The 22,997-nt window shown below is 39.9% G+C and overlaps 2 protein-coding genes across 7 annotated transcripts in view; one reads left to right on the top strand and one right to left on the bottom strand.

Annotated features, from left to right (window-relative positions):
* camk1b (calcium/calmodulin-dependent protein kinase Ib) overlaps window positions 1-17,044 on the bottom strand; it is a 38,735-nt gene extending 21,691 nt beyond the window's left edge. The window contains exons 1-3 of one of the 2 annotated variants that reach the window (XM_034869398.1): window positions 16,934-17,038; window positions 15,390-15,402; window positions 10,851-10,964 (exon numbers count right to left, since the gene is read on the bottom strand). In XM_034869398.1, coding sequence (XP_034725289.1) covers window positions 10,851-10,964; window positions 15,390-15,402; window positions 16,934-17,012 — 206 coding nt within the window. In that variant the 5' untranslated portion in view covers window positions 17,013-17,038. Of the gene's footprint in view, window positions 1-10,850; window positions 10,965-15,389; window positions 15,403-16,933 lie in introns of both variants that reach the window. The other variant, XM_034869399.1, reaches the window with a different exon arrangement.
* Window positions 17,045-18,540: 1,496 nt separating this feature from the next.
* Window positions 18,541-22,997, top strand: part of nek4 (NIMA-related kinase 4) — an 8,349-nt gene continuing 3,892 nt past the window's right edge. The window contains exons 1-9 of one of the 5 annotated variants that reach the window (XM_034869379.1): window positions 18,542-18,882; window positions 19,685-19,969; window positions 20,050-20,247; window positions 20,334-20,441; window positions 20,779-20,933; window positions 21,090-21,225; window positions 21,690-22,370; window positions 22,465-22,515; window positions 22,691-22,840. In XM_034869379.1, coding sequence (XP_034725270.1) covers window positions 18,793-18,882; window positions 19,685-19,969; window positions 20,050-20,247; window positions 20,334-20,441; window positions 20,779-20,933; window positions 21,090-21,225; window positions 21,690-22,370; window positions 22,465-22,515; window positions 22,691-22,840 — 1,854 coding nt within the window. In that variant the 5' untranslated portion in view covers window positions 18,542-18,792. Of the gene's footprint in view, window positions 18,883-19,684; window positions 19,970-20,049; window positions 20,248-20,333; window positions 20,442-20,778; window positions 20,934-21,089; window positions 21,226-21,689; window positions 22,371-22,464; window positions 22,516-22,690; window positions 22,841-22,997 lie in introns of all 5 variants that reach the window. The other 4 variants (XM_034869381.1, XM_034869382.1, XM_034869378.1 and 1 more) reach the window with 4 other exon arrangements.

Raw genomic sequence — 22,997 nt, 5'->3', positions numbered from 1 at the left:
ATGTACTGTTTTCCCTTTAAATTCCACATTTCTCAATCTCCAACCAATTGTGCCATCTGTCCTGCTGAGAAGTTGGTAAAGAATGTATGTAAGCAGATGACAAAATGGTAACTGTGGAAAGGTCAAAGAGACATAGGGAGGGCCCATCTGGTCCAATCTGAGCATAGAGACACCCAACTGTGAATCTGGCCCTGAAACAACAAAAGACCATATTTGCACTGTGAGCCCTCCAAACACAAAGATCTGCAAAACCAAACCATATCTGCCCTCCTTATCTGGTAATAAACACAATGCATAACAACAGCTGCTAGATTTAGTGATCCAATGTAATATATATATATATATATATATATATATAAATATAAAAGAAGGTATTCATACACAGCCTTGGCTCTGTAACTGGGAAACAGACAAAATATCTGGGATCGAGTCACACAATACTGTTTAAGTCAAACAGTCATCTATGTCCACGCCGCTCCACTTCCGAGATTGCAACATTGCTGCCGGAAATTCCGCCGAATTTCACTCTTTTCGGTCGGATGTACCTTGCGCTTTCTTTGTGTTGGAATTTTTAACTCTATTCGATTCATGAGGACTATGGTTAACTGCTCCTCAGATCCCTGCAAGGTAAATCCAGCCAGCTCTCTGTCCAATCTGAGTTTTTTTTGTTGAAGGAATAAAAACATTTTTTAAACCTACTCATGTTCCACCAAAACAAGTTCCTTCCCAAGGTTATTTTGCAGCAGCACCGTTGCTTTGTCCGGGGCTTAACGCTGCCCATAACGATTGTGATTGGTTTAAAAAAATGCCAATAAACCAGAGCATGTTTTTCTCCCATCCAGAAAAGCTGGGTGAACTAGCCAGACCCTTTTTCGCAGCGCTGTGGAAAAAGGTCTGGTAAAGCGAGACTAGCCAAACGGCAACAGCTGGGTTGGTGCAATGGATTCCTATGCTGTTGATAATTGCTTTGGATGCACAGAAACTGATTCCAGATGTTTCCGGAGGAATACATGTACCCCAAATGTTGCAATTGTATTAAAAAAAAAAGATCTATTTAGTCTACTTTGAACTAATAACAAATACAGTCTGCTGGTACTATCATTCTTTGCTTACGCTCGATTTGATGATCCCTTTGTATGAGTGTTGCCATGGTGTCTATGTTTGACTCAGTGCCAGTAACCGTGTCCTTTTTCGAAGCCTTAAGTGCACTCTACACTATTGCTTACCAAGAATAAACATCATGACCATATAAAGAATTAGAAAATATAAATATTGTCTGTGCTTTTATCTGTTCCAGTAAGAAGTGTGGCAAAGCCGACAGTGACACTTGATTTTCACTATTGATTTTCGTCCTCCCCAACTTACTGTACTTCATAAACATTTCTGTCCATCTGTGAATCTGAATGTGGGAATGACTAACAATTTACATTTGGACATCTGGTGTGTACGTCATATACCCTGAACCAATTAACAACATACATTTTACAATGTTATATAGTGCTTACATTTGTAATTATGTAAAATGTAACTGTAAATAGTTATACATATTGTTTTCACTTTGTTTATTCCTGGTGTGTAATGCACCTTGTGGTTGTGTCACTTGTGGTAATCAGTTTTAGTAGGAACTATTTCTTAAGCTCTAGTACACAAAGTATTATAATCCACTCTGCACCTCTAGAGATTCTTAGAAACATTTAGCTCATTATCTCTGTCAGAGTAAGGGCGGAGGGGATCATGGATTTGTTCGCGTGCATGTGTGTGTGTCTGTCTGTCAGTATAATATTTTTTGTGCACATTTAGGTTATGTATGCTTAAGGTACCTTTTGCGGTCATGCTGATTCATAACTTTTGGGAACCTATTTTTTGTGTGTTTTGTACCTTCATTGACTCCTCAAAACTCCTAAAGGGCCATAGGTGATCAACTACTTCAGCAGAAAAGGCGTTTCCTTACTGAGTCGGTTGCAGGAGGGCCCATTTTGGCCTTTGTTGTGGCTCAAAAACTGCCATCCATAAACAAGTTTGGGCTCATTATAAAGCGGAGCATCTGCTAATTCCATACTTATTTGTGATATGTTGAGATAAATGAATCCAGATTTTTGTCATCTTTGTAGCCATTTTGGTTGTTATGGTGCTGGGAGTGAGATTTATCTCTTTTTCATTTGGGAGGTGAGATGGAGACACACCTAGCTGAGATCTGCATTATACTGAGTGCACTTTAATAGTTGTTTTTGGTTTTATGGTCTGTGTATTTACTAGTTCAGACTCAAAGCTGTCAGCACCACAGCTTCCAGCAGCAGTAGGCTACCCCTTTTAGCAAAACAGCTCTGATAAACCCACTAAAAACTATCTTTCTATCACCAAAGACAGACCATCTCAAAAAGTAGTTGCTTAAGAATGTCGGACATCTAGCAAGCTTAACACAAATATTTTGCTTAGAAGACTAAAATGGAGCTAAAAGCAGAGCAAATGTTGGACCTAAAATATGTGAGGTTGCCAGATATGTGAAGTAACGAAGTAAAAACAGTTTGTTACTGTACTAAAGTAGATCTTTCAAAATTTTTAAGTACCATTTATTTTTTGCCAACTTTAAACTATTACTCCTTACATTTTAAAACGAATATCGGTACTTTCCCATTCCAATACCAATACTATATTTAATCTATTTCGATGGGAATTTACGTTTAGCAAATGAGTTAAATCAGTACTTATCACAGTATTTTTTTAACACAAGTATCTGTACTCTTACTTAAGTACAGGAGTACTTTGCCATCTTTGCAGGCGGCAAGAAACATGACTCCGATTGAAAGATAATGTTTTTTCTGTTGTGGGTGCAGGAAATTGCGTGCTCACATTAGCCATTTAGTGGCTCAATTAATGCAACTTAAAGTGCTTTATTCTCTATGTAAGAGAATACTAGATCCAGCTTTCCACTGTTTCAAGTCCACTTACTGAAAGGAATTGGCTAGAAACACACATTTAAAAAAACAATACCCCTATCTAAGTCATGTAGTGGACCGTAATTAAGCTGCAAAGCAAAGAATTTGCTTCCAGAAGGATATCTAGGACCAGAAAAAAAAAAAAAAAGTTTACTGATATGTGGGCAGCTTGTAATGTGGAGAATATGGGGAATAAGAGATTATAACAATTGTGAAAGACTGTGGGAAGATGTGCATGACAAGCTTGCAAGTGTACTTAAAATTGTAAAGGGGGGGATATATGGCTGTGAGCAGATGGAGCTGCATAAGTGGGCCAGACAGTGGGCATTTATATGTGTGTGTGTGTGTGTGTGTGTGTGTGTGTTTGTTCCAGGAACTGCAGGCTATGCCATGCTGAGCTGTGCTGAAACACAGGCTTCTGTTCAAATTAGGTCAAGGCAGGGCTGAGGGTGCCATAAGCAGGGATGGATCTTCAGGATTGGGTTGGAAATTGTTCCAAGTTGTCATTTGTCAAACTAAAGGTTAAACTGTAACTGCTATGAATACTGAAGTGTCAGAATAAATGTGATTTAGTCTCAGAATTAATCAGAAGCTGGATTGATTATATATTCCTGTAATGCATCTTACTATGGTTGATAACTTAGCTTAACAAAGATTTTCACAATTTCAGCCCCTCCTTCTGGAACTCCCTACCCATACACCTCTGGGAATGTTCTACATTCAGATCAGTTATCAAAATCTACATTGGGTCACCCTTGCACCTGGTTGAGCATGCGCACCATGTACTAAGGCTTATTCCAGTTCAATTATGATCTACAGCCCTTTGCTGCGTGACACCCCACTATGTCCTGTATTCAGATATCCTATCAACCTCCCCCCCCCCCCGCCCCTCTGAAAAAAAGTAATTGTTTCATTGTTTCACTTGCTTTTGATAGGCTTGTTTTTTATGTGTTGGATTTATTGCTTCACTTGTTTTAATGTGCTTAATGGTCTGGTTTTTATTGTAAGTGTTCAAAGACTTTGAAACGCTCTATATAAATAAAATGTATTATTAGTGAGTGACCAGGAGGGTATCAACACACTTTTTGAGTACAAATAATGTCTGAGCACTGAATCAAAAAAAGATAGAAAGTGAAGAGAAGAGATGAGAAGAGAGCGAGAGAGCGAGAGAGCGAGAGAGCGAGGACACACACACACACACACACACACACACACACAAGCATGTCACAAGCCTGACTCATAACTCCTGTACGGTCTTATCAGTGGCTGACACAGCATTACAAGGACAAAGACACGCCAACATGCTGTCCTGCACGTGCATTGTCCAGTACAGGACAGAGGCACTGTGTGTGCCTCCTCCCCTTTATTGAAAAACATCTTTATTCTTATCCAACAGCTTAGACAAACCAAACCTTTTAAGAAAAGAAAAGTGAAGCAAATTTAAATTATGGAGAGAGAGGAAGGGTTAGGACAGATAAAGAGAAGCATGGGGCGATACAGACATGAAAAATAGATGAAGTGGGACACCCCTCATGCTGGGAAAGTTATCCACTCTATAAAGGAAGCTGTTTTCTTTGCACAACACACTTTACATTTAGCTTTGTGATTGGTTTGTTTGTAAATACTAATGCATTTTATGTATGCATTGTCATTCATGTTGGCCATAAAATGCCGTTTCTGTTTAAGTGTGACAATAAGTACGTTCTGAATGGTTGTTGTTCATACTGTTTATCCTCCAGCATATTCCTTGTCAAGAAAATTTTTTACAGTCAAAAACTTAATATTTGTGTTGTAAGTGGCACCCTAACTTGCACTTGTCTATCCTGCAGTGCACATGTATCAATGAAGTAAATTAACTCAAAAGACAATGAGAGCGGCATCAAATGTATTAAATTTCACCGTAAAATAAGTTACATTAGGTGATTCACAGCATATGGGTTTTTGTCTTGCACCTTGTTTATTAAGGGTCAACATCTACCACCTAGCTGCTTGTGCAGTACTCATTATTCTCATAGACCTCTGTAGTAAGAAACTACTTTGTTTGTTAAATAATTCCAACATTAAGAAAGATCTGAGATAGAAGTAAACCTTTCACAATTACACACAGAATTTGCATTATTTTTATCATGTGGTAATTCAGCCATAATGTGACATTAAGGCTGAGTCAAAGCCTAACCTTTTGTCACAAAATGTATAGTCTTTCATAAATGCCTCTGCAAGCACAAGTACACTTGTGCATTTACACACATACACACACAAACACACACAGCAATGAGTGTTGAGTTGAACATTTCCACTACTTAGCAGAGAGCCCTCAGCCTAAGTGGTAAATCTGCGTTAAAACCCATGTAATGTATCCGAGAGGCACGAGTGTGAGAGCACAAGTGGAGCAAAAGGTTCCTCTTTTGAATAGCAGCTTGTGTCCCATCCCTGACTATAGTTCCTGAATCACAAAACAGCAATCGTTGTGGATTCTGGGTAAACAATTAAGCATTAACAAGAAAACACCTATTCAAATATACGTTGTGCACACTTGTCTAATGAAAATGTCAAGCACTAAAGCCACGGATATTTCATCTTTGTGGTCTTTTTATCCACTGGATATGGATTAAAAAGGCAATGAGGAAGATAAGCTCACTCTAAAGTTGCGATGAACACAAAAATGCCCAAGAGGTTTTAATAAGAGATCTTCAGTCTGTCAAATCCGAAATAACAGCCTGTGGGCGAGAGGGCTTCTTGCCTTGTGAAATAAGAAGATGTGTAAGCATGGGCGCTACGTGTTCTCTCAGCGAAGTGGAGAGAGAGATGGGAACACGGGAGGCAAAGGTCATCGAGAAGGAAAAAAAGAGGGAAGACATAAAGAACAACTATGAGCCTTACCTTACCATACACATATGCACTCATGGACCTACACAACAGTGCATAAAGAACAGACACACAACTATAGCCGAAACAAGTGTTGTCTTTCCCTCACGCACACGTTCACACGCACGCAAATACACACACACACACACACACAAACTCACACTCACCCCTAATCAATGTTGGCCAATAAGCTGATCATAGGGGCTAAGAGCTACTGGGTCACCGTTCGACATGAGTGACATAAAAAGGCAGGGGCCAATCCATCAGCCCTAACGATTTTAGATGATTACACCACGCTCCCTTACCCTCCACTCCTCCCATACCCTCACCCTTCATTCCCTCTGTGTTTTGCAATGTATTCTGGGCTTAAAAAAGGCCAAGAATGTTTCCCTCACTGCTCTCGGCATTCACTCAAATGTCAGAAAAGGCAACATGGCCCATTTGTAACTGTAGAGAAAAGTGTGGGAACATTGAAATAACAACACCAAAACACAGAGCGGCTGTTTGCTGTATTGAATCTAAGAATCTTGATAAAAATGTATTCCACAGCATTTAACATCCATATTACAGATTCAGAATAATATGTATTCCTAATGACCACATCTGTCATAGATCTGTGAGCTGGTAGACTTGTTTGAAATGGAAATGAATAGTAGAGTTTGTGCACTGTTAAAAATTGTTTCTGCTGTCATATAACAGTTACAGCAAAATACAGAATAAGATCATTTTCCAAATACGTTACCTGATTACATAATAAACAACGTATGCTGGAGAGTGCAGGGTAAGTCAATTTTTGAAATAAAGCGCAAGGGGCAAATATTTGTGACATATGTTTTTTCAATGTTCCTAACAATTTAACTGTAAGTGTAGGATGTTATTTAACAGTATACTATGTCTTGTTGACAATACCTCTGAAGGCGGTTCAATGGTCGGCCTTATGCTTAGTTGCGTGTTCTGATCCCTGTATAATGAAAGCTTTAATTTCAGCTGAAAATCAAAGGGCGGCAGGACACACTAGGATCCCTGTTCCACAGCAAACAGTGTGAAACCAGGAAACAGTTAAAAGAGCAGGTGACAGGGATTGAGAGCCAAAATGGAGCTGGATTTGTGACAACAGGGATGTGGTTCTGGGCTGAGTTGGACAGAGATAGAGATAAACAGAAAGACAGAATGAGAGAGGGAGGGGGAGGGGAGAAGAGATTAACATAAGTTACTGAAACAAACGAGAAAAGAAGGAAGGCAAAAGGGGATTTGAGTTGATTGCGGTGACAGTGTCATTGCGTGTATGGACTATTAATTCCGATCTGTTTTGATTACAAAAGCACGTGGCAGCAGCTGGGTAATCACAGCACCAAACCCCACAATCCACTGGTATCGGGTTTAAAGTCCCTATATCAGTTTATTTGTGTCACTAAAGACAGACATATAAAAGAAACAATCAAATGTAAAGTGTTTGTGATACCTGTCATATATGTTAACATTCTCAAAAAATAAAAATAAAAAAGCTAGTAATTACAGCTTAACATAGAAACAAAACAACCAATTCTATATTTTGATTGCAGAGCTCAATATGTATTGGGCTCTGCAATTCAAGTCCAGTTGTAAAAAGATGTATGCTAATGTTTTAGATGGGATGAAAACATTGGATTCAGTGTTGAGGTGATTTGCAGCACCTACAGTACATCTACTTCATGATCAAACATTTCATTTCACAGTTTTGGAGAATATCTGTGTCTGGGTGCCATTTTTTTCTGTGTTTTACTGTGAAAGAGAGAGTGAGTTCATCTCTTGCGCAATGTACACATATATGCACCCGTTGGTGGATTATTAATAGCAAATCAAAACTTTGTTTCCATAGTGACTGTTTGAGTCCATTATGGAAAGTGTCTCCTGTTGTTACCAAGACAACAATCCAGCAATGGCAAATGAATATGGCACACAGCTGAGTGATGCGGTGAGCTGGTGATCTCTCCATAAACAAGCTCAGCATCAAACTGGGGGCAGGTGGAGGGCTGGAGCGATGACAATGAAAGGGTTTTAAAGGAAGGGAAACCATGCCACCATCAATGTTTATATGCGTATACAATTTCAATTTGGTATGTTATTGCTATATTTAACTGTTTATAATATCCCCCTTTCGTTCCCTCTATCTACATTAGTTTGCTAGAAAAATAATTGATACATTTCATTAATCAGACTTTAAACTGAAAGTAACTACCACAATTACAGAAACAACCACATTGTTATGCATAACATATAGCATTGTCAGTCACTCTAAGTTCATCCCTATTCAGTTCTTTGAACTGAGGTCCACTGCTACTCTTTCTAATGCAGTTGGCCTGCGTTAGGCTCATGTTGTCATAAATAAGGCTGATTCCCACAAATCTTAATTAATTATGAATTTCCGATCATTGCTCTTGAAAATTTGTCCACAGATTAATCAGCCTTTAATGATTTTCTTTTGAGTGGGATCTTACGTTCTTATGAGTGTTTACAGTAGAAATACCAACAGAAAAGACGGTGAATGGCCATAAAGCTGCTATGACAGACTAGTGTTCACACAACTTAATCCTGGACTAACAAGGATATGGGTGTATGTGAAAGGTGCATGAAGTGAGACACCCTGGATAAACATCCTGTCTTATGGCTCTCAGCACCCATGATTAAGGATCATAAAACATAGAGAGTAGGATTAAGTTACACTTAAGTGCAGTGTATTTTCAGAGCAATTTGTTCTTTGAGAGCAAACTAGGGACCAAATTGTCCTGCTAATTTGGGAAAGGTGGGCAAAAGTGGGAAGAACAGCACAGCAGGAGAATTTAGACAGGACCAAGTCAACCCCAGGAGGGGTCTAGAAGACAAAAATGGTCCTGTCTTGGTATTGGAATATGCTCTATTGTTGCAAGTGTCAAATTATCTTTGGGTTTGGACAGTGTACTGTAGTGCTACCAGAATCATGTTCCTGCTTACTTATGTGAATATAGAATAGACTGCCATATGTGTTATTGGCGTGTTTATTTTGTCAAGCACTTTGAGCTGCATTTAATGGAATGAAAAGTGCTACACGTATAAAGTGCATTATTATTGTTATTATTATTATTTGAAGTCAGGCTTAAGAGATGCTGAACATGACTTACGGCTCAACAAAGGACAAGCCGTAGGCATGCCATCAAGCCCTCCAAAAAGTGTATGTAATCTTGATGTGTGTTTCCTTTACATAGACACATAAGTGCATTAAGGTTCCATCCATCCATCTTCGACCGCTTATCCGGTATCGGGTCGCGGGGGCAGCAGCTCCAGCAGGGGACCCCAAACTTCCCTTTCCCGAGCCACATCAACCAGCTCCGACTGGGGGATCCCGAGGCGTTCCCAGGCCAGGTTGGAGATATAATCTCGCCACCTAGTCCTGGGTCTTCCCCGAGGCCTCCTCCCAGCTGGACGTGCCTGGAACACCTCCCTAGGGAGGCGCCCAGGAGGCATCCTTACCAGATGCCCGAACCATGCATTAAGGTTGCCAAAGCTAATAATGTTGTCCTCAAAATAAAAATTGGGAGCCCCCCCTCTCCAAACACCTCACACTCACCAGCACACAGACACAGCAAGCGACACGAAAGCTAGAGTCTAAGGTTGAAACTGATGTCAAGTACAACTTATTAGTGTAACAGACTGTCTGCATATTTTTTCATCTAAGTTGCACTGTGTAAAGCTCTGTTGGCCACTCTAGCTTTAGGAATTATTGTTGATTAGTTTGGTCTAGCTGTTTTGTGTCTGTGTAAATTCTTTTGGCTGAGTTACCACTTTATTAAATACACCTGTACAGACTTATGTAATCTAATACAGCAGCCCAGCAATAACTCCTATCTTTGTAAAGTATCAAGTTCAGTTTTCATTAACACTGTGTCAGAGGTGTTGACTCAACTCCAAGGTAATTTATGAGGCTGTATATTTAGTGGTGCTGTTTCTCTGTGAACTGTATTTCCTTAAGAGGTGTTTCTAATGTTCTGTCTACAATCACTTGTATGCAGAAAGCAGAGTATCAGTCTCTCAATGTAATACTTATGTATGTAGCTGATCTGTTGACACTGCGTCGGTGAGGTAAATCAATAGGGTTTTGATGACACAATCAACAAATGTAAACTTTTAAAGGTTCACAAAGATGTATTGTAGTGCTTAGGGCCGGGCATCGCTCATGAACTTTTGATACCGGTACTAATGCTAGGATTTTGATACCTGTTCCAAACAATACTTTTTTCCGATACCATTTTTTTTTTAAACAAAAAGAAATTACAACATTACATTTTACATTTTTCGATACTTTAGAGGCAATTCGGTCGGGGCATAAACAGTATTGAATTTGGTATCTAGCCCTAGTAGTGCTATCATATTACTGAAAATCTACTGCAGTGTTATTGTATTGTAACTGTGCCACACCACCTACATCTACCTTGGCAGAAGCATATTTGTTATTGGACATGAAATTACCAAACTGGTAAAGGGTGAAAAAAAGGGCCTGAGAAAAACAGTGTTGCTGGCTTTGCACTGACACAGTTACCACATGTGTGCTGCTTGCACCACATCAGGTTCCCATTAGAGCCTCTTATGTCCGATTAAGCACCAAGCTGTTTATCTGAAGACACTGACAGGAGCAGCCCAGCATAAATACACTTCGTGCTGTGACACATTTTCAAAATACATCTAGATCTTGTCAGAAGGCTAATTGTACTGTAATACATTTATGGCCAGTAAATCATTACCAACTAAGGTATATTCAATAATTAGCTCAAAAATACCTGCCTAAATAGTTGCATGATAAATTATCAAATTCAATCCATACAAAAGGGTCAGGATCAGAAACTAAATAAATGCAAATGTTCTGTACGTTGTACATCTTAGAGAACATATAGTTAACATATATCCATTTAATGCATCAGTAAAAACGTAAAAACGCACACCCTTCAATTAACTTTTGACATTGTTTCCCAGAGTGTGAAAAAGCCATCATACAAAGCTGAAAGACAAGGTTTTTTTGTTGCTGGCACTGACACTTACGTTCCCAAGATCTCTTTGAAGTCATACTGATCCCTTACATCTGTGGTCTTCTTTTTCCAAGCGTGGCAATCGTCACCCAGTGGCATCTTCTTGTTGTTACGGTCAGAAACAATACTACAGAAGAAAAAGAGGATAGGGCGGAGAAGCTCATTAATGCCAATAAATACCATATATGTTGGCTTCCATCTTCCACATGCAGTAAATACAATACTGCACTGATAGTGCTGCTCCCTTTTTGTTTACGGTTGATTGTATTAAAGTGAATAAAAAATGATTACATTTTTTATGACTTAGATTACTGACATCTGTGAATTTCTTAAAGTGTTTGTCACATGTGATGTAACACTAATACTATGCAATGCATGATGTCATGTTGGGAAATACTGGCATATGATCTATGCATCTTTTCAAACACAGCCAATACAAAATACTTTAACGTATGTAAAAAAAAATCCTAATCCACAGGCCCCATTGCTGTGTAATGTAGCATGCATTTAGATCTTTGGGGTTGAGGGCTTGGGTTTGCATTAGCCCTGTGGGTGTGTGTTGGAAAAGAGCACTTCTTGCAGCTAAAAGTTACTCAATGAAGTGAAGTAACTGACTAATTGTTTAGCACAATCAAATTGTAGGATGCCAAAAGGATAACTTCTATTTCACAGGTTAAGGAAAGAAACTGGCCTAAACTTCGACCTTACTGCTGTTGACTTTTTCAAGGTGCAACCAAAGCCAGAAGCAATAATGTTAAATACCTGCGCTGCGCTTTTCCTCTGTGCTCTACCTTGCAGTTTTACCTCCTATCATGTGTATAATAAAATTAAAACTAAAAAACAGTTGCAGCGTAAGGCTTATATAATTATATAACATAAATGTCACACATTATACTGAAATACTTGTCACACAGGCAAATACAAGGTCATTGTTGTTTATGTGAGTCCTGCAACTTTAGCTTTCAAAGTGGTTGCTTCATTGTTGTTACACTGAAGGTTTACCATGGCAGAGTATCTGTTACCTAACCTTACATGGCAGCTGGATTTTTGCGATATGACGAGATTATGCAAAAATCGCAGGATCACATTTCACATGAAAACCTATCTTGCCATGCTTCAAGTAATGCATTTATGTTTCGACAGCAGCGTACCGAACCAATTAGCAACCAATGAGGAGCTATTAGCAGCTACAGCTGTGGTTCAGGTGTGTGTGATGGCCACGACCGTTCGTCAAAACAACCCTGGCAGACATGATAGACAGATGGTTCATCCAGTCACCTGACATTTTTTTTTTTTTTTGTAAAGTGCCCACCCTTTTGCAAACTGTTTCCAAAAATGTCTCCTGTGTTAACAAAGCATCTGACGAGTCAGGTTAGAGGATCTGCTCGATATGTGTAGAATTTCCTCTCTTTATTCGGACATGTTATGAAAAGTTTTGTCCTGCAGTCAAGTATCTGTTTGAGCTACAGTGGGCTAAAAGTCAAAGTCAATATCTACTATGTTAATAAGTAAACTACAGTTTCACTTTAGTGACCCTGGCTGTTGCTGTAGAACAATTACTTCAGTTATACAGTGGTTCCCCTTTTTATAGCAGAGCCAGGCAGAGCAAGAGATGCATAAAACCCTAACCTTTTATTAATAACAAAGGTATGGTCAAAATGACAAGGGTATGACTGAAATTTAAACATGAGCCTCTGTGTGAAAAGCCAAAACTCATGAGTGTATCAGTCTATAAAATGTCAGCTTATCTGTAATGTGTGTGTGACTTTATTGAGCTTGTGTAGTGCTCAAGTTTAAGATACAAATTAGCTTCACAAACTAGGCCACATAAAAAAAAATCATGCCAAGCTGTAAACACTAACCTTTAAGAGATAGAAAAAAGACACAATTCGACATGTGTCTCACATTTATCAGAAGAAGTTAACGTTCAGATGTTTGTCCTCACCACCCTCCCTGGCGATCACAGAGGACTCTGCTGTCACAGCTATCATCATCTAAACCCAGAAAGTGCCTATAACTCAAGACCTGGAAGACTAAAATAGCTCTGTTCATATCAGCATGCCTCTCTCTCCTCCTCTGTTACTGCTGCCTGCCTGGCAACTTCACAGTTGGTCATGTGAGATGATGTAATGCATTGTTATGAATAGTCCAAGAGTAATTTTGTCTAAGACTATATGATAGCACAGTTAATCCTTTCCCTATTATTTAAGAGTAAACTCGTTTAAATTCTGAATTGCGCATATGAGTGGCATTAAGTCATAAAGAGGGGTGGGCTTTACACTGCTGTTATCTCAAATGTTAAAAAGGACATGGCCTCTTCTAGCTGCATTGAGGTGCAGTCATTGATTGCTGCTGCACACACACACAAATAAGGTGGCCCTCTTGCCACCTTCAATAATGTCAGAGGTTGGCTTGATATGCGTCGTCATAGAAACCCAAAGAAGCTGCTATTGTATCGGAGAGTCAACATTGCTTTAGTGTCTGATGGCAGGTGGCAGCTAAGGTGGAAATCATTCTCACTTTGACGGCTGGCTGCAGTGTGTTATGTTTAGTTAAAAAAATAATACACAGACGCATCCAGTGTGTTAGCAGGACGTCGTCAGACTCAGATTCACTGCTCCATTGGGCTGTGATTATGGGGCATGTCTCAACCGAACCAGGAAAGAAGATGCGTCTGCACTCAATTGGATAGACCTACAACCAATTAGAGCAACGGAGTGTGTGACGTAGGCCAGCTGATTAAATTAAACTTTTGCCAAATCCCTTAGGAAGGATGGCAAAAACATCTTTCCAATCGACCAATGCCTTGATCACGGTTCTCTTTTCTTCTTTTACAATGAATGCGCTGTCGATATCTTCAATAACAGATGCAATGGTGGAATCTACACATCTCAATTCTACAGTGGCAGCCATCTTTGTTGAAAAATAATTCAACCCGAGCACTCTTTTTTTGAGCATAGTTGCTCCTCAACGGATGAAGTCCAGATCGAACTTCCCTACCTCAAATGTTGTGGGCGGGGCTAAGTGGGTCTGGTCTCCAGGCTACCACTGTGTGGTTATTGAATATGGATTGGAAAGACATGTGATTCAACCTGATCAGGTGATATATACAGCATCTGATTTAAACTCACTGAACAATGTAACCAAAAGCACAAGGAACTAAGCTTACAGTTTAACATTTAAATTAATCTCAGTCATTGTTTCCTCTACTTAATTTAGCATGCCTTTAAAAGCAACTGAAGTAAAAGGAAGAATCTCTTAACTTTGCATGAAAAAGCAGCATGCAAAGTAATGTGCTTTGGGGAAGCAGTAAGAGGAAGTCCAGTGTATAAATGCTTTTCCGGTAAGTCTGCCCTATTGGGGCCTCTGTTCCTGGAGTCTAATACCTACTCTAGGGGACAAACAAACTGTAACTCTATTACTCAGTACATCTTCAACTTGACACCAGAGAATTGAGGACCCATTACCCAATCATGATATCTGAAACTAACTGACTAGCGTGGTGGTTATAATTATGCAAACAATCATTAATGAATCATTTAAAAAGGATCAATCATTTGCTGATTAAAGACTCTTAAAATGGGAAGATTTGCTTGCTTTTCTCTATTCAAATTGATGTAACGCAAAACACATTTTGACAACCACATGAAAAAATGAACTATTTTAAGACATTTCTCAAAGCTCTGGTAAACTGTGATAGATTTGTCAGCCTGTTTGGCATTTTTGTTTGCCAAGAAGGGTTAAGAAATGACATTAACAGTTGCAGCTCTAACCTTATCTCCGGACCAGCATTATTAAGGCAGGGCATCCCAGTACATGTTTACACAGTAGTAACCTTCAGGCTAAAAATAACTGCAACCATTTGGAGGAAATCACTGAAGCTAGAGAAACACCTCTCACGTACTGCTTTGTTTTTCAGCGTTTCACCTTGCTCATATGGAGAATCATGTTAATCCTAGCACTGAGAATTCATGATAGTGAACATCAAAGTCATTAAAACATCAAAGTCATTTCAAACATATGAATGCATTAACCATTGCTTGTCACTGGTTAAGCTCATTTTAGAAAACTACAGGAAATACCAACATGCCCCTAGATCTCCTTTATAACAAACATCTGGAGGTGTTTCATATTAGGTAACTTCACATTTCAAGCAATTTTGGCGTTAAGGATAAAGTTGAGGAAGGGGAGGGGTCGGGGTCCTGTTTTTCATACAGGCCAATTCTATAAACAGCAGAATAAGGTTCCAGTTTAAGACACGTAGGGGCAGATAGGGGCAAGTTTAAAAATGTGGGAGAGCACAGGAGAGAGACACATGCCGGTATCGTATGAGCATGTAGAAGGCCAAAAAGAGCCCCTCCATGTCCACTGATGATACGACTTTTGACCAACTGGTTAAGATAAGCTGCTCAAAACCCAAGAAGCAAAAGGATTGAAGAGGCTGGATGTTGGGAGATGCACAACACTATAACCACATTCCCAGACTAATATGTTACATGCAGCATTCATCCTTGCGTTTAAGGTTTACACAAAATAGAGTCGCTGTACTCACTGGTTTCCCATTCCTGTGATGTGCAGTAGACAGAAGAAACACACACACACGTACACACGACCAGTTAAGTATGACGAAATGACATGTGGTTACGGCGTTAGAGTGGGAAATTTTAGTTGCAATGGTGTTAAAAGTTTGGCAACAGTTCTACACTGGAAGTGTGATGATTTTATTTTAGTACTCCTTTTCAAGGTTTTCTTAGGTCAGGCATAGCTGCTTTTAGAGCTTCAGAAGGCATGACACTTTTACTCAATCTGAAATTTGCTTTAAAGACCAAAGTCCAGCATTCTTTTTCCCATCCAGCTACCCAGGTTTGGGGTCACATTTCCTACAGTTTAATGCATTTTTTTTAAGGATTCCCTTTTCTAACTCCCAAGATTGTCATTCTTTACCTTGGAAATATTGGCAATCAGGAAGAGATAAACACGTTAACCACAGTGAAACAAATAAAATGATTAATTGGGTCAAACGGTTAAACAGACAACAGGTCTCTGCAGTGGTGGGAGAGTGTTTTTTTTCTGTGTGCCAAGAGGAACAAGTTCAAAGCATGGGCACAGAGGGAACAGGGGAGAGGCAGTTTGGAATTTCTCTGTTTGATAACTTGTTATGTCTCTCAACTATCACTGGAGAAGACTCTCCAACTAATCTACACCATCACTCCATCAAGAGAGAGCTAACCGTTGGTACCAATCCAAAACTGCATGGCTCTCGATCCATCAACCCTATGCATCCACTGGCTGCCTGTCAAACACAGAGAGATTCACTAAGAGCAGTCTGATTGGTCAGCTGGTGTTAGTGACGCACAACAAATCTCCTCTCAAAGTGAGCTTATTAATTGATAAGCAGACCTCTTACAAGATCCTATGGACAGAAGCGGTGTGTGTGTGTCTGTGTGTGTGAGAGAGAGAGAGAGAGAGAGAGAGAGAGAGAGAGAGAGAGAGAGAGAGAGAGAAACAGAAAGAGGGACATGGTAATGGTAATATGGTAAAAATAAACGTAATTCGCGCCATCCCTGCTGTAAAGATTAATAATAGTCCCACGAGGGCACAGCACAGAGTCAATTACACTTGGTCAGACATATCCTAGGTCTATGTATAAACTTGCATTATAGTAATTTAGACAGCAGTCTAGTTACTGGTTTGTATGGAAGAAGACTAGTAGGCTAAGCTATATTAAACATATTCAGTAGGTTCGAAACTGCAGCTGCAGTTACGTACAGGAGGTCCTCTTCGTGTGAATGACATTACATCTGCATATCGAGACTGACGGTTAACTCCAGCACACTCCCATGTAGTGACGCTGATACGACTTATAGTTTTAAAGTCATTAAATCACCTCAAAGAGTTGTAAAACGTTGCCCTAAACAAACAGTCCCATAACACGGAGTGAACGTAAAGCGCCTGTTTGGGTTAGCTAACGTTACTGATAAATGTTGCAAATCAAAACCCCTGGCAAGGAACCGCGCTCCAACATCCTTTTAGCCCTTGAGATGGAGTCAGAGTAACAAGTTTGTGTCATGACTTTGTAGCAGCAGTCGATCCTACCTGAAATGTAGCAGTAAGTATGGTCCGACGGCCGTGTCAGTGTCCGTGTGTTAGTCTCTACAACTCGGAGCGCTCTCATACGGAATCTGTACTTGGCAACCTCTCCAGAAGCGCTCAATTTGACGTCACTGCAGGGCAGGGCTACGAACGGACCAATCACCGCTCGAGCTGTGGCGAACAGGTAAACATTTCTGCGACACCATTGGTCACCTCTCTCCACCCTTGACACCCGTGCTGATTATGGTAAAAGGCTTGGAGATAAGTGTTGTCGGGGTGCAGCCTCGATAATGGTTTTAGCAAATTACCCCTACTGACATGGTGGTGGTGATGAAAATAATTAGCAGTTGTTTAGCCGGAATTGTAGCAAGCAGGCTAATGGCAGTAGCCATAGTGACAATGGTGGACTTGCAGTTTGTTGGCATCTACACCATATACACTTATTAAAGAGTTGGTTAGGTGCACTAATAGCAGAAAAGAACTTGTTGCCATATAATCCTGATATGGCTAGACTAGGCTGCTGGTAGTATGGTGGTCCTAAAGCAGCAACTTAAATTTCATCCGGAATTGGTTTTTAACTACTTAACCCTTTCTACTGCAGCATGGCCTAGACTCTTTCAGGCCCATTCGTTCAATTTTTGTGCGTTTATCATGTTTCACATATGCTTCAGTATCATACACAACAGCTTGTCTATTGCATGCTATTTATCTTTCATAGTATGATTTAATTAATAAATACTAATAATAAATAATTTAACTTTATTTCATTGCATTTGATTGCTTGTGTTTGTCCCTATCCATGCTCCATGTATGCTTGGTTTTTGTCTTTGTAATCTGAGCGAGTTAGCATATCTTTGTTCAAGTTAGTGTGTTGTTTGTATGTTGTATTATGACAGAATAAAATCCATTAGTAAACAAATTTAACAAATTTATTTGTGATAACGCTTCAAAATAAGGTCTAGAATGAAGCCCCCCAAAAGTAGCTTAAGTGCATTATTTAGCCATTGTTTGTTAAAGGATTTACATAGCCAAGAACCCTAAAATCATGCCTGTGGCAGTTAGGACTTAATGTTTAGTGGGCAACTGCTATTTCTTGTCCTGAGTCCCTTAAGATTTTTCCCTTTTTTGAATGGCAGACATTATTGGCAATGGACCCAGAATTAGCCTACAACAAACCTAGCCTACAGAAAAAAAGGAAATCCTTTAAAAGTTTGGTGTTTGCAACTTGTTACGTCCCTTTATTTAGGAATATATTCTCTAAATCTACAAGGAAAACTTGTTTTCTTCCTTATTTGAATTATTAAGAAAGTAAAAAGTGTAAAATGCATTGGCCACAAGACAGCCCAGGCCCAAGTCAACCCCTGATTACATCTGTGTTGTTATTACACCCAGGCCTATTACCTTCCCGCCTTTATTAACAATATGGCATTGTAACCTATAATTCAAGGTAAGGAAAGGTAGCCTACAATAAAGAATTTCTGAAGTGAATGCATTTATAAAAGGAATGGCCCTGTGCTGCCACTGCATTATAAACGTGCCTTTAGTAGGCTGAAGCTGCGCCTGTGTCTACATGTAGACACTGGGTGGCGCTGTGGTTGCATAGAGCTGGTTTTGGTCTTGTTGGACCTTCTCACCATCGTTGCCAGTTGCCTAGTGACGAAAAACTATCGAGTGCTGCTGATTTCCTGCGTTTTCAAAATCTCATCGCTGGCACTGTGAGCTAGTGCGAAGTTTTCCAAACAGATTACATGCTATTCTCGTCTCTGCAACTGGAGTATGGGACGAATACAACTGTTTATCTTGCCGTGAATGTCGTGTAACGTCATCAGCGTTTCAGGTCGCGTGATGAAGCGTTTTGAAGAATGATGAATAGTTATATTTTCATCAGAGTCGTTGGGAAAGGGAGCTATGGGGAGGTGAACTTGGTGAAACACAAAACAGACCGAAAACAGGTGAGAAATGAAATTCAGTACAGCCCACAACAGTTCAAAAAAGCAACGTTACGTAGCTTTACCAGGTGTAGCTAGCTAGCTAGATGTTTGACATGTTATAATCACCAGGCTTTCCGCTATAATGAGCCAGTCAGCTTTAACTAACGTTAGCTCAAAGTTAGCTTAAGTAACGTTATCACATCACATATTTGTTTACACTCTTTGAAGTTGTTATACTTAAGATATGTGGAGCAGCACACAATAATGTAAACACATGCAGTGCGCTGGAGTAGGCTACATGACAAAACAACGTCTGTGTTGGTAAAGATAACGTATTTTATCATTTACAGGGTAATATCACTCAGTTTGGCAGCTATAAAAAAATGTTTCCTGTCTGTAGTGCTCCCTAAAGAATTCTTGAAGGGTTTGAAACAACGGGGACTATTTATATTTTAACCCATATAAATGTAAGAAACCGCAGTTTCTTTACCTAGATAATGAATGCTTCTCCCCTCCCCTTAAAGCAAGTTTTGTCGTTTGAACGTAAGCCATAACTAAAACAACAAAGTGAAGAGCTCCTGTGTCATGATTCATATGTGAATCCCTGCCATTTCCAGGGTTTGTTGGGTATTGTGAACTAAAACTGCGTTAATTTCATTGCAATGTGGTTGGAAATGCTTCCCTTTCTCCATCTTATGGTGACTTTACACGTTTTGGTTTCTCAATTTGTTTATGTCCACTACTATAGAAGGACAAATACTGTATAGTTTCAAAAGTTTCCAATTCACGGAGAGTAACTGTCAATATTTCATTTTTTATTCAGTATGTTATTAAGAAGCTGAATTTAACCACCTCCTCCAAGCGGGAAAGGCGATCTGCAGAGCAGGAGGCGCAGCTTCTGTCCCAGTTGCGACATCCTAACATCGTGACATACAGGGAGTCTTGGGAAGGAGATGACCGCCAGCTGTACATTGTGATGGGTTTCTGTGAAGGTGGTGACCTTTATCATCGACTCAAACAGCAAAAGGGTGAACTCTTACCAGAGAGGCAGGTGGTGGAGTGGTTTGTCCAGATAGCCATGGCACTCCAGGTATTGATTGGATGTAAAGTCCATGCAAGGTCAGACATAATTTAACATCTTTAGATGAGTAGAGGACATCTGAGGTCACTATTGTAATTTCTTTGCAGTATCTGCATGAGAGGAACATTCTTCACCGGGACCTGAAAACGCAGAACATCTTCTTGACCAAGACCAACATCATCAAAGTTGGGGACCTTGGCATCGCACGAGTATTGGAGAACCAGAATGATATGGCCAGCACACTGATAGGGACCCCTTACTATATGAGTCCAGAGCTCTTTTCTAATAAACCCTATAACCACAAGGTAATATGGTTGTCTGCTCTTCTTCTGTAGTTCATTCATGAATTGTCATAGGAACTGCTTTACAAATGGATATTATTTTTTTCTAGTCAGATGTATGGGCCCTGGGTTGCTGTGTGTACGAAATGTCCACACTGAAACATGCCTTCAATGCCAAGGACATGAACTCACTGGTTTATCGCATTGTAGAAGGAAAGGTTGGTTTCATATTTTTACATATGTTTTGATATTCTGTTCAGTTCAAGTTTGAATGGCAATCATCTATTTGTAAACACATATTATTTATATATATATATATGTATACACTATATATAGTCTTGGGACATTGTTTTGAATTTGCAAGAGTCTTGTCCTTGTCCCATGTAAAAAAGCTGTGGGTTTATCGATTAGTAACTTTAGCCATCTTGATTGGGAGTTTAACATTTGATTTTCTTCTAGTTAATATAGTATATTCTTTTCTGATTCTAGAAATATAATTTATGGCACAAACAGTTTCACAATGATTTATAACATTTTCTTTGGTTTTCTTACCAGCTGCCACAGATGCCCAGTAGGTATGATCCCCAGCTGGGAGAACTGATCAGGAGCATGCTGTGTAAGAGACCTGAAGACAGACCTGATGTCAAACTTATCCTCAGGCAGCCTTACATTAAACGACAAATTGCCATGTTCCTTGAGGCCACTAAAGAGTAGGTGTAATAAATTGTATTTATTTTTACTGTCAGATAGTCATTTATCCTTCCTTTTGTTGTTGCTCTGCAACAGTGAGCTGCCAGCATAAAGTAGAATGTAACATCTTTATGTAATACATCTCAAATCTTCACGTTTGCTTTGGTTCTTACCAGAAAAACGGCCAAGTCAAGAAAGAAAGCTGTGGCTGGCAGTGGTGATTGTAGGGCCAACAGTGGATCGCCTGTGGTGTCAAATCTGACAAGACCCGAGCGGAGTCCCCATTCTGAATCTGTAGCCAGGGTGAAACGGGTGAGTGACTGGAGAATAGCAAGGCTGATTTAACACAGACAACTGTAAAATAATACTATACTATTTTAGAATATTCCCACAGTTTTTAAGTCTGCCAGTATTGCATTATGCTATGACCATGTTTTACTGCATTTTATTTTGCCAACTTAGTCATGCTAGTTGTTGAAACGAAATGCTCCTTTATGGTTTGCCTGTTGATTATGGCTGTCATGGACGGTAACGCATGACCTAACCTGAACAATGTTGGTTATAATTAATGCTAACAATTCAGTCCGGAATAAGTTCCATTGGTGTATATTTACTGTATGTGTATTTGGATTTATCCTGGCCATCAAAGTAGTGAGATGTCAAAAACAGGATCGCTCCATTATCGTGGATAGTTAAAGCTGTTTATCCAAGCTTCTTCACTTTGGATGTCAGGCAGGGAATCCTGTGTTTATTATGTTTTTTCTCTTTATCCTCAGAAAGAAGAGAAATCACAACAACATATAGTTCAAAACAGCATCGCAGACTGCACTACAGTCCAAACACCTCGGCCACCCGAATCCTCCTCACCTGACGCTCTCAAATCCAGCATCGCATCCTTGGCGACCATCAGCAACATTAATATTGATCTCCAACTACAGGAGGATGAGGAGTGTGTGAAGAGACAGGTGCAGGGGCCGCAGGCAGTTGTTTCACACCACCATGCATGTAATGATCGTGGGACTCACAGTGTGTACAAAGACGGTAAGGGAGTCAGGAAATCAGATTCTTCTCCCCCTCCTTCCCCTGTGAAGCCCCCTCCAAAGTCTGTATCACGTGTTGGCAGTCGGGGAACAGACGAGAGGACGTCGTTCAATGGCTTGGTAGACATTCATCCACAGGCCACACCAAACCCTGGGGATACATTTTCTATCTGTGGGGAGAAAAAGATGTCAGATGTGGATGATAAGGATGATACCATGGAGTTACTCAAAGAGGCTGACATGCAGAACCCAAAGCTGGAGAAAGGGGGGGCTTTTTCTATCCTTGAGAGGAGATCTGCACTCAAATGCAATACGGAAAGTATTGAAATAGTTGTGGAAGGGAAATTGGATGATAAAAGTGATACTGTTGTCCTTCTCAAGGGAGCTCCGACACAACATCAAGCCTCAGCTATCCAAGTAAGTGCTCTTAGTAATAGAGCTGTATTTCTGTTGTTTTCTCATGAAGTATCCTTGTTTATATTAAAACGTGTGTCAATATATGTCTGTGTAGGAAAGCTTTGAATCTACTGAAAAGCTGTTAGAGACCTTCCCCTCACCACTGGTGAGCATTACAATTCTTGTACTCATTCAATGACCTTTTTGCCAAGATAATGCCCATAAGCCTAGCTGAGTGTGTAACACTGATAACATCCAATGGCACAAAGTTCAGACAGTTTTTCTTGTGTTGTCAGATGATTTTTGCCACCGTGGAAAAAGTATAATTGTGTTCTGTTCAGGAGCCTGTTCGTGAGGAATCTCCCTTACCAGCCAGTAAACTGGGCATGATCACTCCATGCCAAAGCCCCCTTCACTTCTCATCAGAACCATCTATATCACAGCAGGACACTGAAAGGGACATAGGACGGAGACATTGGGATCAGGACAAGGTAGAAATGAATACATGAGCTGATGTTAGGTATTTGAAACTTTGGATCTTGAAGTGCAAGAATTGATGGGCTTTGAACTAAAAAAAAAAAAAATCTGTTCAGGTACAGGATTCAATTTAGCCTAAATACTAGTGCCTTGTGGGAAACATAAGAGAAA

The sequence above is a fragment of the Etheostoma cragini genome, chromosome 4 (genome assembly GCF_013103735.1).
Source record: "Etheostoma cragini isolate CJK2018 chromosome 4, CSU_Ecrag_1.0, whole genome shotgun sequence".
NCBI lineage: Eukaryota > Metazoa > Chordata > Actinopteri > Perciformes > Percidae > Etheostoma > Etheostoma cragini.
Note: the sequence above shows the minus strand (reverse complement) of the source record. Positions and strands in the feature narration are given on the sequence as shown.